Source organism: Pungitius pungitius, chromosome 19 (genome assembly GCF_949316345.1).
Source record: "Pungitius pungitius chromosome 19, fPunPun2.1, whole genome shotgun sequence".
NCBI lineage: Eukaryota > Metazoa > Chordata > Actinopteri > Perciformes > Gasterosteidae > Pungitius > Pungitius pungitius.
This window is the reverse complement of record NC_084918.1, coordinates 9,582,853-9,598,849: the sequence shown is the minus strand read 5'-3', so window position 1 is coordinate 9,598,849 and position 15,997 is coordinate 9,582,853. Positions and strand designations below refer to the sequence as shown.

The window sequence follows — 15,997 nt, the reverse complement described above, 5'->3', positions numbered from 1 at the left end:
CACTCACACACATTCATAGCTTGAGAGTGAGCACTTGATTGCTGCCAAACATCATACAAGGTCATCGCCTTGTTATCACCCTCCTCTTCTTGTCCTCTCACACTCTCTGGAACAAACACACACTGATACACATTTTCTCACCCTCTTTCAAGCTTTGTTTTTCTCCTTATAGCTTTTTCCACACACTTACACCCTTTGTCTTGCACAGTTTCATTTTTGGTTAGACTTCTTGTTTTTACAGGTTTTTTTCAATCGCTATCAAGCATTGTTCAATGCTCAAACCACATTTTCGAAACTCTTCACACATTCAGCGACACACAATTGCATACGGACGTAACTGTGAATAATATTTCATTGCTTTCAGGCAAAATACATTCAATCACCAAATTATTCAAAATCCAGAAACACTTTTGTCATTCGTACTCCACAAACTGCAAAAAACTACACATTTGCAGGTTATTTTTCATATGCTAACACACTGCTTTCGAAACTGATAAAAGCACATTCAAATTTCAAACATTCCTTCAGTAATTATTTTGAAATATATAGAAAATGAAATAATAATCATTCCAAGCTAATTGCAATTTCAGCTCAATCAGCCCAGGTGTCCTGCTTTAGTCTAACTACAATGTTTCAGTAAAAGGGGTTGGCTTGGAACTGATTTGGTTTGGAATCATGGATCACAGAAGGCAGGTTGGTGGGGGAAGAGGAGCGCTACAAGGGAGAGTGCGTGGTGGACAGAGGAGAGGAAGACTAAGAGCGGTGGTATCCAATGAAATAAGGGCCATAATTATTGACCATGTTGTGAACCATGGGTCTCACTCTGAGAGAGGCTGGTCTAAGGGTGCAACCAAATCTGCCCCATTCAACAGTTGCATCAATAGTACAAATTTTCCGACAGAACAACAGGTGAGACGACATATTACAGTACAATACGTCTACATTTTGAAACCTTAAAACCTATTACAGTACAGTAATTGTTGTGTTTTAGGATCCAAAGGTTGCCCCCGAAAGGAGGGAGAGGCAGGATATTTTTCGGATGTGCAGGAAATTGCCATTGTTGACATGGTAATTGCCAACAATGCAATAAAACTGCGAGATATTCAGGACAGAGTGCTGGCAGACAATATCACTTTGGAAAATGTGAATACAGTCAGCACAACGACAATTGCCAGACTCCTAGAGAAACATAAAATAAGGATGAAGCAATTGTACACTGTACCCTTTTGAGAGAAACTTTGAACGAGTGAATGAACTCCGGTATCAGTGTGTCCAGGTAAGATGTATGCTCAGTAACCGGGTACATACACATGCAGTTATGCATACTGTTACTAATTACTGTAAAACGGTCTGTTACTTAGAGGGTAATGGAGATGGAAGCCAGTCGAACTCCACATACTTTTATCTTTGTGGCAAGAAAACGACGCAGAGGAAGAAATGTGATTGGACAGAGAGCAACTGTGGATGTCCCAGGCCAGAGGGGAGCTAACATGTGTGCAGCCCTGTCCAATGGTCGTTCGCTGTTACACAAACCACTCATTGGCCCCTACAATACAGAGAGGCTTCTTTCTTTTCTGAATGACCCGCATAATGGACTTGTGTCAGCAGAGGAGAGAAGGCGAGGGCCGTCAAACTGCCACCTCGCTGTTGCAGTCACAGACGGGTTTGCTGCACATCCCAGGATGTCAGTATTATTCCTGCCTCCATACTCCCCCCTCTTAAACTCCATAGAGAAGTTTTTCTCTGCATTGAGGTGGGAGGTTTATGACCACCCTGCACATGACCAGATTACTTTACTGGAGGCAATAATGCGTGGTGTGGAGGCATTTCTTCTGAAGACTGCCAGGGTTGGATTAGACATTCCAGGAGATACTTTCCAAGATGCATTGCCAGAGAGGACATCAGATGTAATGTTGATGAGAACTTGTGGCCTAATGCAAGAGGGAGGGAGCACTAGAACCTCCACATGACTTTACAATCAGTGATTAGACCAAAGTGTTGTTAATGTGTTAACTATTTTTATTTTGCTGTGGAATTTTTGTTTCTTTTTTTGAAAACAAATTATTTTGAATACAATCTTGTTACAGACGTATGCTTTGAAAATGAAAGTTCATGATGCTCCCTGTTGCTTGTGTTTTTTAGGTCTGTGTGTTATGAGTGACATGCATATTTTCTGAATGAGAATCTTATTTATTAATGTATTATTACCGTGATTCAGGGTCAATGCATACTGATTAACATTATTGTATACATTGCCAGATTAGTTAGTTTTCATCACGAGTACCTGCCAAATTGGCAGTCTGAAATCAAGAACGTTTCAAAAACTAATTGTGATATAAGGCCTATCGGTACAGTCGTAGGAAACCAGACAAATACAATCAACAGAAATAAGAAGCAGTAAAAGCAAAGTCAATTATGGTTAACCAAAGCATACACACACAATTACTGAACAGCTTTGCAACAACAGGCCCAAGTAAAGACAGATATGAGCAGTAGGGCGGCAGTAAGCCTGAGGTTGCATCTTGTTTCCTTCCTTCATCTAAAACTCCCTTCATTATGATTCCTTCTTCCTCATGCTTTCTCATTCCCAGACCTGATTCTCTCCTTCCGTCCCTTTTTCGGTCATTTTCAGATTTCCATTATGACTGCACTATACCGTCAGGCATCAAGTCTGGCGTTGCTGTTGGCGACGCACAACTGGCTGCTCATCAACATGCAGTGCCTCCGAGGCAGGCTGGGTACAGTAATCCAGGGAGTTGAGATGTTTGCCCCATTTCTCTCTCCCCATGTTTTTACTCTACCTTCTACAGTAGTTGAGCTACAATTCTTTGCGCATTATCACTATCCCAAATATATTTTGCGAATGAGACCTAGAGACGGGGCAGACGGTGGTTGTAAGTTCTGCGCTTTTTCAGCGGCAGCAATCCATCCCCTGCCAATGCGCCCGTGAGTGTGTGGCTCCTCTCTGGTGCCGGCTCCTTTCAGTTGACACGCGGTGTCTTTTCTGCTGTCTCACTACAGCGAGCCTCCCAGCCCCCTTTTTTTTACATTTCATTTACATTCACGTCTAACAGGCCCATTGCGTTGCGGCTGACAGAACACGGCCCATTGCGTCGGGAGCACTTAGAGTCTGGAGCTGTAACCATGTTCTATTTGTGTGGTAACTAATGACATCAGTCACCCGGGACCTACGACATGTGGAGTCCGACACCGAATGCGTTACAAACGGGGGGGACCTTCAACAAATCAGCTTTTCATAGTTTGTCATATTAAAAAATGTGTTGCACGTCTCTTCCGTCCTCTCATTCCATTCCTGTCTCCCAAACCTATCACTCAGCTCCTGCAGCTTCCTTTCCCCACTTATTATTATCTATGTGTGGGTCTTTCATCTCTGTCACCGCCCTGTATCACACCATTCTTATCTCATTGTGTGTTTCTTTGTTTCTATATCTTTTTTCCTACCTCAATTAACATATGGAGATTGGGAGAATACTGATGAGGCCCGTAGGATTGAATGTGTGGCTCGCTTGTGCACAAGTGTGTCACAGCTGACCAACAAGGCCAACGCCGCCACCCGTCTGCAGGGAGGCATCTGGTCCTCCATCTGACAACAGGAGGGAAAATAGTTGTGTGTGTACCCACACTGTATGTGACTAGGTGTTAAAGTTAGAACGCAGATGCCTCTCAGTGTGTATAGAATGTTTGCCCTTCCAGCTGATTGAAAGCATCCTTGTGTACATAACACAAACTTACACATTTTTTTTCTTCCAAATTGTGTTCATGGAGCTGCATACATTCACTGATTAACTCTGCATACGCTTAGGGTGTTTCCGTGTGTGCATGCTTGTGTTCCTGCGGAGTGTGATAGACGATGGGTTGGAATGGTTGGGTTTTTCACCTGTATCAATTGACTAACTTTCTCAGATATAGTAAGTTATCAGGTATTTTGTTAAGTTGGAGTGGAGTGGAAAGCATCCTAAACTGTGATTTAAAAAAGAGGAACAATTTATGTCCTCGTTAGGAGTAGGGCTGTACTTGGAGAACACAGAGATAACATTAACATTGTTTTTTTTCTTAAATGTTATATCGCCAGAATGAACAAATATAAAATAAAAGTTTTTAATGATCACTTTTTTGAAAAATGAATTCAAAAAATGTACTTAATTGACATGCAAATAAATGTGTAATTAATTACATGACTACTTTGTTTACAATGTAACCCTTGGTTTAATTATCATGTAAACTTCATGTGACTACTATCAACTATAGAAACGTGTGTTTCTCCATGTGTGCGTGTGTGTGCAGGTGTGCTCTGGAACCTGTCGTCATGTGATGCTCTGAAGATGCCGATTATTCAGGACGCCTTGGCCGTTCTCACCAACAGCGTCATCATACCGCACTCGAGCTGGGACTCCTCCCCCAATCACCTCGATGACCGCAAGCTCCATCTCCATACCTCACAGGTGCTGCGCAATGCTACAGGGTGTCTCAGGTAAAGGCAGCACACACACACACACACACACACACACAGACCCTAAAGAACACCACACACACACATATACAGACAAACCTGTCAATGCACATGCCCTTTTTTTCATCCTCTCTCTCTCTCCCTTAAAGCTTACTCATTTATAATGTTATATCAACGTGCCAAGGCACTCCACTGTTGTTGTTTTCTTGTGTTTATTTGTTGCTGGGATTCACTGGAATGAGTCAACTTCATTGTGTGTGAAAATGAGTGTCGTCTCTTTTAAATGTTCACTGCTGTGTGATTATAGATGCATATATTCACAAACTATGAACACAGTGCAGTTTTTTCTCTCTTTCCCTCTCTCCCATTTACATCTTTCCTCCTAACTTGTGCTGGTACCATAGCAACTCCTCCAATTGTATATTCTTTGTGTGTCAAGACTTTCGTCGTTCAATGGACAATTTGTAGTTTTGTTGATCACTGCGTTTTCTTGGTCTTGTCAGAAATCAGAGAAGTTTTCTCATCTTTAATCAACCTGCACACACTTATGCTTGATTTGATTGATCAAATGGTACAGTGGACATACAACAGTGCGAGCATGTCTGTCTCTTACATTTATTTTTTAAAGATTAGTTTATAATGTAACACTGTGTAAATGTCTACTGTATACATGCAATGTGTCCATCAATTCATTTTCAAGTTTATCTTGTAGCTGAATTATCTCTTTAACAAATATTTATTAATAACAATAATTTGTGAAAATTAAAAATGCATTAATTAACAGGACACTTGTTGTATCGAGATATCACAGAAAAACTAATAATTGTACACATTGGATAATTAGAGTCTATTGGTTAAAATTATGACATTCAACCTTTGTAGATACAAAAGCGCAAAAAAATAGCTGTGGTTTTTGATCCTGCACAGCAACCTTTGTTCATCAATGCACACACACTGTGACACCTGCTCCACAGAGCACTGAAACGATTCCAAAGAAAAATCCATGTCCACTTGGCTGTCTTTCTTACAGCTGTGCACTCAATCAACCGCCAGCAGCCTTCTGGATTAAACCTGAGTCCACTCGCTTTGCAAAGCTTCTCTCGAGCTGTTTGGAATGCTCATCTCCAGCTATTGAATGTCTCCCAAAAGCATTTCAAGCCAATCTGAAAATATTACAAACAGGATACCTTGCTTTTTAATTCATATAATTGTGTGTGTTAGTTGCTGCATTTTTCCCCAATTATCAACATTACAAAGTTGCTCTGATAATTGTTCCATTTGTGCTTTAAAATGAGAACCAGCCTGCATACTTGTGGTCTTCTCAAACATTCAAACATACAGTATATGTAACTATGAAAATTTGCGTTTCTGGTTGAAATATGTTGTGAATGCTTTTTAGTGCGATTTCTCAGGCATTAATAAACATCTCCAAGCTGCCACTCAGTGGGAACAATCCATGCAACACTAGCGCACTTATTAACCTTTATCAATTGTTATTCATTAAAACAGTAAAACTAACTCAGACTTATTAGCTACATACCTCTTGTACATTTCTGTGTTTTTGGTGCACTACTTTTCTGCCTCATAGGACCTTTGGGAAGTACAGCACCTTTATATCTATTCTACATTTTAACCACAGTGCCAGGTGTATTGGATGTCATTGAATAGGCATTTGAGGTCAAATCCAGTTTAAGTATTATTTCTTTGTAGTCAGAATTGTAATGGTTCAGCACAGGAACGGTCATGTTCCCTGACTCAATGACTCAATGTCCCCAACCCCTGTACATCAAAATTCATTCCACTAATAGCTTTGCATTTGAAATAGATATTCATTTGGAAAAATTGAGACTATTTTGCATTCATGTATTTTAATTTGGCTGCTGTTGAACAATATTTTCCACCTGTGTGTGTGAATAGGAAGGACAACAGGGGGAAAAAAGGTGGTTCAATAGGTAATTTTCACAATATTAAGTATCAAAAGAACATCTTTGTCAGAGGCAACCAGAGAAAAATCTGGGTGTATTGCAACACAGTTCACAGTATAGGTGATTGTGATTATGAACTAATTCATCTGTTTGATATTAATTAAATACATTTCCTTTTGCAGTTGGAAGATGTAGCACCTTGTGCATCAGCGATAATGAGTTTAGTATATTCACACTACATTTTGTAAATTAAAAAGAAATAAAAAAAATCCAATTTCATTTGAATTGTTTTGCTGTTTCAGGTTAAATGAGCCGAAATGGATCTTTATTACATGTCACAAATATTTAGTAATACCTATTCAAATCACTTAGTGTTGTTCATGACACCAAAAAAGAGGAGGCAAATTTGAAGCTTTTGATGACATGAAAATACGTTTTTTCCAAAGACTCTCCCGACATCTTTCAATCTATTGATGCAGATAGGAAACATTATGCTTTTCAGCTTTTTGAGTTTTTAATTCTTTGCATATTAAAACTAAATTCTCCCCCACTGCACTGTGGTGGCGACAGACATATCATATATCTAAAAACTTTTGAAAAAATACCTCACCATCTGCTTGACTTGATACCAGCAGAGGCCCATGGGGATATGTTTTAATGATCGCAGTGAAAACGTTAAAACTAATGTGTTTAATGTTGTGCACAAGGAGACTCGTGCTTCCTCGATTTCGCCAAGATTTGTTCAGCAAGGAAATCATACCCTTTGAGTGTGTTTTTGTTGTTTATCTGTTTTGTGTTCATCCCAAAGCAATATGTATTGCCTTGAACTTTTGAGACTAATTTTTTTCCGCTGATATCTATGGACTTTTCCACTTTTATCTCCAGTTTATTATTTCCTAACTCACTAAGGTGTTTATGGGACTTCAGTGTGTGTGTGTGCGAGGCAAAGACAAACAACGCTGTCATACTGTGAGGTTACAGATCATATTAAAAAAGCTCGGTGAAAGAGAGGGAGGATGGGAGAAGACCAGCCGCTTCAAAGATGAGATCAGAGAGAAAGTGGTGAACAAGACTAACCAGATCTGAAAGAAGGGAGCTGAGACACAGAGAGTAATGAAGGTGTTTCTGCTGCTAACCAGGTTTTTTCTTTTCTATCACAGAGTCGTTGCCTGGGGGGGTTAAACTGACACAAGGGCACAATGTTCAGGTCCCATTGTACATCAGCTCAATTTCCGACCTCTCACCCCGCTCATTATTCCTTCGCTGTGTGCGTCTGTGTGTGTCTGTGCACTGCAGGTGAGAGTGTGTATGCTTTTGTGTTCCCTGAGGGCTATTGCACAAAACCCGGATAAGGGATTAAGCCGGGCTATCCAGGTTATCCTGGAAGAATTTAGCTTGGACTTGGTTACACGAAAGCAGGTTGAATTAAACCTGGCCAAGTAACCATGGCGATTTATTCTTTGAAGTTAGCCTGCTCCAGACCAGGCTAAGAGTCAGGCTAAGATTAATCCTGCAGTCTCATGTGTTAAATCAGCTGCCGCTCTGTGTTTAACAGTTATTCTGTTGTTTTCTGAATGTGTTCTGATTCTGATTTAAACACTATTGCAGTTGTTTAGATCAGTGATCCGCAACCTTTTTTGCCTCACGGATCGTTTTCATGTCAGACAATATTAGAATATAAGAAGGTCCTACGGATAATAAGCGCCGCAAAATACCGGACCGACCGACAGGGTGGGGTTAGGAGGGGGCGGGGGGGGGCGTCCGCTGGTGGGCAAAACTGCGCACTGAGGAGTGAATATTTGTAAACGTGATGAGGGCAATTCATAAAGTCCCATGTTTCTTCTTGCTACATGATGCCCATTTCTGAACCACGTCTTGGCTGAAGAAGCGCTGGTATGGAGACGTTTGGGGACAGATCGGACCAGCACAAAGCTCTCACCATCTTACAGACGCTCTGTATGGCACTGCGCTTTTTATATGCCGAAACTGTAATAAATGCACTATTATTACTTTGTCAGAAGTGTGTGTTTGGCACACATCTTTATTACCTTCCTTGGCCACAGAAGAATGTATTACATTAAAGGATTTCCACATATGCTTATAAATGGGTGATTGGGACAGTTTATGCAGGTGCAAAGTCAGGAGTTTTTCCTGCAAACAAGGGCAGATTCCTAAGCAGGGGGGGAAGCCTGCATGGTGCTCCCCCCCCCCCCCCCCCCCCCTCCCCCCCCCTCCAGTGCCAGACAAAGTAGCCTTTTTTAACTGCTTAAATCAGTTTAGATAAAATATTTGAGCAGGCATCTTAAGTCATTTCTACACCATTTGCAAACTGGCACTCACCAACTATGCAAAATGTTTTTATATTTCATCTTGACCTGTTGCCAGGATCTTTCCCAGTCTTGTTTGTTCCGTGCACATTATTTTAGAAAGATATTTAGAAGTAAGACACATCTTATAGAGATTTGTGCATATTGTAAAACACATTTGTACATTGTGAATAAGGGTTTGAAATAAGGCCTAGTCTTTAGGGTAAATTTCCAGAGGAACTTTAATTCCCTCTGCTCACTTTTAAGGCAAAGTATAGGCTAAATAATAATACATGTTATTCATGTATATTGCTTTACATATTAGGCTACTCAAAGACACTTTTTCAAAGCACATTTAGCACATCGACACAGATACAGCAATAAAGCCAAAACATAAAACAATCATATTAAAAGCAATTAAAACAAGAGTGTACAACTTTCCTAGTAAGTAGATATTTTTAAATCCATCCACATTCAGTCGGTCCGGGATTGTCTGCCAGGCCTTTTCTCTCTGTTTAATTACAGCTGTCGTATTCCTTTTTTTGCATATTGCGTATTATATGCTTCACCTCCTCATATATTTGATCAGTTGCTACTCAGCGGGTGAGAAATATGCTGCGCGCGGCGTTTTCTCCATTTCAGCATCAGTGTATCTGTGATCGATATCGTGGTCTACTTAAGAAAGGCGTGCACGTGCACTCATCCCAGCTATGTACACCTGATCGACTTAGCTCCTCCTTCTCAGCCCGACTTGGCAAACGTGCAACCGATTAAGCCGCGACGAGCTGGTCACACTAAGCCAAGCGGCGCTTAATCACTTAGTCCGGATTTCTTTATTCTACTTTTGTGCAATACCCCCCTGGTGTATGTAGATGTTAGTCTGTTTGTGTGTGTTGGAATTCGCATGCACCTGTCGTTTATAGGTATGCACTGTATATGGCTGTGTGAGTGTCCGGCCTTAAACTGAATGGGGGAGTTGCATATGATAATGGGAATGAACCGTTCTTACGACATCAGGTATTTCATTTAGGTGTGTTTATGTTCCTTTTTATGTAGCTTTGTGTGTCCATGTGTTATTATGTTAACTGTGGGCTAAGCAGCTAATAATGATGATGGACCCATATGTTGTCTAATCAGGTAGCAAGCATTAGTTCTCTCCTCTATTCACACACACACACACACACACACACCTACATACACACACACATACACTCCCACACAAAATGTTGTCAGGCCAGACACACGGTATCCTGTGAAGGAGTTTTTATATCCCCCATTCAGAGGCTGTTTACCTCCCTGCAGGTTGTTGGTCTTCAGCCAAGCTGTAGAAAACCTGCTGCTATACACACTGTGTGTGTGTGCTTGTGTTTGTGCACTAGTCAGCACACACAATGATTTTGCCTCCTTTCTGACACCCACAGTTGTGACAGTGCGGTATAATATGTTTTCAGATGATTTAGAAGATTAAGAGTAGGTGGTCACAAATAACTTTGTTTCTATATTTCATTGATATTAATTGGTTCGTATGCTTCTGCGCTCCATCTGTGGATGACCCTTAGCTGCCCCCCTCACAGCCACACACACAAACAGACAAACACTATCCAATACTTGTGAAGAGCTACCACACACCAGCTGTTTGAGACAAGTTCACTCAGTGGCCATTTGTCCCTTGAACAAAATTAGAGAGCCATCTGTCCGAGATTCAGTCAGGTCGACATCTTTCCCGCAAATGAATCCTCAAACAGACAAAATTGAAGACTAGTGTCTATACTATGATTCCCTGAGCAACGTTCAACTAATTTCCAAATGTACACTTTTGTACCCTGGAGCTGAAAATCAAATGCATAACCTGTATAGGATGTTTGAAAAGATTGTTGGTCTGATTGGTGAATGTGGAAATGAAAAAGGATTTAATGGCCTCCAATCCACCTCCTGCAGACCAGTCTGGATAGTTTTCAGAAAATAAACGTTTTACCCATAAGGATGTTTTAATTGTGATTATTTGCGATATCACTATGCCATGTTTTCTGCGAGAAAAGGCATATATAGTTATGCCATATTCCAATGGCACTTTTTGTTTTTGTGTGATGGACCAAATCAGTCGATCAGAAGAGGTGTGCGTACTGGTTTTGATGATAAAAACGTTTGACAGTTTGCTAGACTGGATAAGAGAGCTGACAACTTAAAAATGTAAATGTAATTTACCATTAGGACTCACACACTGTGCATTTTGAGGAGATTTTGAGTTGAGTTTGAAAACAGCAACAATACATTATTGCTTTTATTTTACTGGCAGCTAAAATAACAACTCTAAACGTCTGAATGGGATGCTTCATCTAGTACTGTGTCTTTTTGCTCAGTCATTATTTAACACGGCAGGCTAATGAGTGAGACTGAATTAATGAGGAGTGACATCAGATAGGATGAAGTGCAGGCCCGTAATGGACTCGTTAAATAGTTGAGATCACCAGTTAAAACGACCTGGCATTCACACCCTTGCACACACTTACACACCGAGGTAAAAATAGAAATAAAAACCATCCATCATTTCCTCATGAAACGTGTCATCTGATCTGCTTTCTCACTCTGTCTCTCTCTCTGTGTCTCTCTCCCCCTCGCTCTCTTTTTCTGAGCCATAACCATACGCTCAGATTATGGTTACCAGGGCCCATGAATCCCTTCTGTTAGAGCGAGGCAGCTGACTCAAACAAGCAACCGTCATTTGAATATTCCGTGATGCAACACAGCGAGATGTGAGAACGCCTGAGGACGCATTACACCCAAAAAAAGAAAGTTAGCGGGCTATTTTCTGCGTAAGAAAATGTAGCCAAACTGCTTGCCAAAAAGTAGCACAGAAGGAAAAGCGTGTCCCAATGTTTCGTTACAGCAGCACGAGACATCTGAACAGGCAGTGAGCACAGACACGTCTATGCACTCTTTATGGCATATACACACAGACATGGCATGTTGGTCTCCAGCTGTGTGCATAACCCTCCAAATCTGCTAATCCACACCAACACAGTGGAGTTATGGACACGACATTGAAAAAGAACAACAAATCGTAATAATTGCCATTTGCTTGCACAGAACGTTCACAGAGGATTTGAGCAAGTAACGAGCTCCAGGGACTTGGAGACTCGAGGGAATGAATCAGTAATACGCTGTATCTTTTCTGATTTCCTGAAGCATGCACGTATTTTTATAAACATCGATGGATTCCGTTGGGATCTGGCTTTGCTACCGGTTGCTTCGCTGGGCTACGGATGAAATCATTTGTCAAGTTGAACATTTTTTTTAAACCTGATTGGATTACAGTTTTATTTCAATGGCTAACAAGCATTGTTCAATACTCAAACCATATTTTCTCAACTCTTCACACATTCACATTGGTTTCAGACAAAATGCATTTAATCACCACCTTTTTCAAAATCCACAAACACTTTTGTCATTAACCCTCCACAAACAGCAAAAAACTGTATATTTTTGCAGGATATTTTTCACATGCTTACACACTTGTTACAAAACTGATGAAAGCACATTCAGATCAGAATGATGACCTATATCAAACATTTCTGCTGTAATTATTGTGAAATACAGAAAATCTTATAAGAATAATCAGTCCAATACAGTTTGAAGTAGAAAAAGCAGAATTGTGCTTTTATAGAATCTGGTCAGAAAGGGTTGAAACTAATTCTACAGCAGTACAGTGCTTAGTCTTAGTCGAAGTACATCCAAAAACTAGTTAGCTATTACATTAACAAAAAAAACTATTTGTAAAGGTCTTCCTTTTTCTCCACTCACAGACTTAGAGAACGCAAGAAGTGCTGCATGCTTTAGTTGGGGCTGTTCACAGTTTAACAAGAGACTGCCTTGACTTTTTCCGTACTAGATTAATGTCTAATATAGTAACAAAAGAAGCAGCGGCATCTTCAGGCACTCATTTTCTTTCAACCTGTTCATCGACATTGGGAACACCACCATTTCGTTTAAGCTCTTTTTCTTAAACCTTTATGTTGCCCAGGCAGGTTTCTGCACTTCCAGCCATGATGACACATCAGCTAATAAAACTTTGAGTAGTCAACATATTCAAAGATGAGCGTTAAAGCAATACATAATCCACCCTCTCGCTTTCTCCACCCACCCACATGCTGTCTTTGCTGCTTGAACATTACTCAAGGTGAAGTTTCTCGCTGTTCTGTTGTTTTATATATTGAGGGTTTTGTCTCTGCTGAGCGAGTTTTCCATCGTATGCTTGTTTCCCCATTAGCATTCCACGCGGGTGAAAATGACTTGACCTTCTCTTGAAGTTTTAATTGAGTTCCTGTGTCTTCCTCTCTCGCACTGGTTTCTCTCTTTCTCATCAGTACAATGAATGATTGACCTCATTTCATAGAGTGGGCAAACAGCTGTGATCTCTTTATAAAGCCAATGTGATGGATTAAGTTATTCGTCCGTCGCGTTGTCTCCTGGTACAAACCTCTTTTGTCCATTTTATCTGTTTTTTTGACATTTCACCTCTATAGAAAGATGTTTTACTTTGTGTGGAGTAACTTTGTGAAGTGGTTTCTTAATTATTTCTGATTTCTTGCTCTATTTTTTGTCCTCTGTACCCATGCCCCCCCTTGTCTGGGGGACTAATGGAGGTTCATTACAATATGGTCCTTAAATTAAGGTCCAGCGTGTAACAGCATATAAATACTGAGAGGTAACATATGCTGTATGTTCACACAGTTGTATGATGGCACTTGTGTGTTATCGCCTTACTCCTTGGTCCTGCTTTGAAGACTCGATATCATTTGAAGATATTGATAATAATATTTATGCTATTGATTCATATGATCAAGTTATGTTATGAACTGAACCTCAAAGCAGATATCATCTCAACACCAAGTCAGATTGGGTGCCTCTGTGATAAAGTCATCCATCAAAGTCATCCACCAAAAACTGCACAGAAATGAACTCTGAGACAGCCAATAGAGAGAATGTATTCCCACTCTATAATGTCACGACATTAATAGCAACAATCTTGTGTAATATAGCAACTTTATAGGACAGTACTCTGTAGAATTTAGCGGGATTGATTTCACACGTTATGACTATGCTGAGGAAATATATCAGGAGGTTGTGACAATAGGATTTTATGACTGTGTATTCATTTGTCACTTTGGTACTTACAAAAGGACAGATGCACATACTTCACTATACTTGCTGTTGGCTTTAATATAGATTTCCCTCGAGGCTGGCTACAGCGCCACAGAGACACGCTTAAAAACATTTAATGCTTTTATATTTTCTTTCTTTGGAAAGCTAACTCCAGGAACTTGTTTAAAAAAAACAAAGTGATTGAGAGCTCACTAGCATGCTGCTAATTCTTTATAGCTCCATGTAAACACAAAGTGTGCGCTTCACGTCAAAGTTATTATTCAATGTAAAATGAGTCTACTTGTTTCTCAATTTTCAAAGTGTTCCCTTTGAATTTGCATAAACACTACACCATCATCATTAATCCCTGTAGAGTAATTTACTGCAACGTAAGCATTGCTGTGCTCCGGCCAATGGATAATATTGTGTGACCTTGAATCATGTAGTTGTGTTAAGTTCTTTTACATTCAGCCGTGTGTTTTCTTCTTTGTGTTGAGGGAAAAAAATGAATATTCTATCTAATAATCTGGCACTCAACACCTCGGTTTTGTATCTATTCTATTGACACCGGCTAATGAATCAGCATCTGGGACTAAGAGTGTCTGTTTCACAGACAGCTCCACGTTGAAACAAACCCAACACCACCCACCTGTATCTCCCGTTTAATTCAAATTAGATTTGTTATTTTCATGCAACACATTGGCAGGGTGGCTCATGATAAATGGTACAATATTTTGAATTCATCAAAGTAGCGATGGTGTGAGTGTTTGGCAATGTACTTCAGGAAGCAACTGTCTGAGTAAAGCGGCTCTTTTTTCTTCCCCTCCCCTGCTTTTTTTGGACTCTAGTCAAGTGCTTTAAATTGAAGCAAGCCTTCGGGGCATGGATTGAGATGTATCCAGAATTTTAATGTTCCATTTTCAATTGTTTAGTTTAGGGAGAGCTTCCAGGTTTAACGGTATCTCTCTCTCTCTCTTTCTCTCTTTCTCTCTCTATGTCTCTCCGCCTCTCTGTCTCTCTACACCCTCCTTACCAGCTTCCTTTTTGTTTTCTTTCCTCTGTCTTTCAGTCTTATCTTCCCCTTCTCACCAACTCTCTCTTTCTCTTCCCATTTATTTTTTCTCTTCCTGGCAAACACAAAGACACACACACACACACACACAGAGTCTCAGAGCAGTATTTCCTGTATGTGCGTTGCAGGAATGTAAGCTCTGCCGGTGAGGAGGCGAGACGAAGGATGAGGGAGTGCGACGGCCTGACAGATGCTCTGCTCTACGTCATCCAGACCTCTCTAGGCAGCAACGAGATCGACAGCAAGGTGTGTGTGTGTGTGTGTGTGCGTGTGTGTGTTTGCGTGTCTGTGCGTGTGTGGATGTGTGTGTGTGTTATATGGTGCATCACTGTATAAATACATGAATGAAATGATCGTTAAGCAGTAGACGTGCGTTTTAAAACTCAAAAATGAAGTTGGGCTGCAGGAGAGAAAAACAACAACCTCTGTTCAATGCAGCTGCACAAGTAAGATGAATTTGAGTTTTTAAGGAGGATGCAGTTCATCAACATATTTTAAACATTATAAATGAATGCTTTGAAATTCATTGTATCGATCTGGTTTATGTTCACTTGGTGATTTCCTGTGTTAGGATGGGTTCACGGGTTGGTGTGTAGTGTATACATATGATCTTGACAGAGTATGTGGGGCACCAGTCAATAATACATAAACAATGTTGTGGATGGCTGACTTCTCAAGGTCTCCCTGTCTCCCAGCTCGCTTCTAAATGGCCATCTTTAATCACTGTTTAACCGCCCACCCTTCTTCTCCATCTGAACCAAGTCACCTGAGGAGTACTGCTGTCGCCTCGGTAACAAAGACTGATTGGCAGGTGTAACAGGACGTGGTCACTGTGGAAATAGGGATGTTCATTAGCCATGTGCTCATTTTGTACTGGCTTTTATTCTTAATTTTTGCCACGTGCATTGCCTAGGCAACCACCTTACATTATCTACTCATCCACCAGTTAAGGTGGCAAAATAATCTGGTATGACATTACATATAATCAACAACATATGGTTTATATCTAGTACCACTTGTAGCAGAGATCCCGAGGGAGTGACACGCGGACACCAGGCAGCTCAGTTCAATATTTCTTTAT

General features: G+C 40.5%; 1 protein-coding gene across 1 annotated transcript in view; it reads left to right on the top strand.

The window, feature by feature from the left end:
* ctnnd2a (catenin (cadherin-associated protein), delta 2a) overlaps positions 1 to 15,997 on the top strand; it is a 221,281-nt gene that overhangs the window by 150,654 nt on the left and 54,630 nt on the right. Inside the window, exons 15-16 of the mRNA XM_037455312.2 lie at positions 4,306 to 4,492; positions 15,045 to 15,162. Of these exons, the coding sequence (XP_037311209.2) occupies positions 4,306 to 4,492; positions 15,045 to 15,162 (305 nt within the window). The remainder of the gene's footprint in view (positions 1 to 4,305; positions 4,493 to 15,044; positions 15,163 to 15,997) is intronic.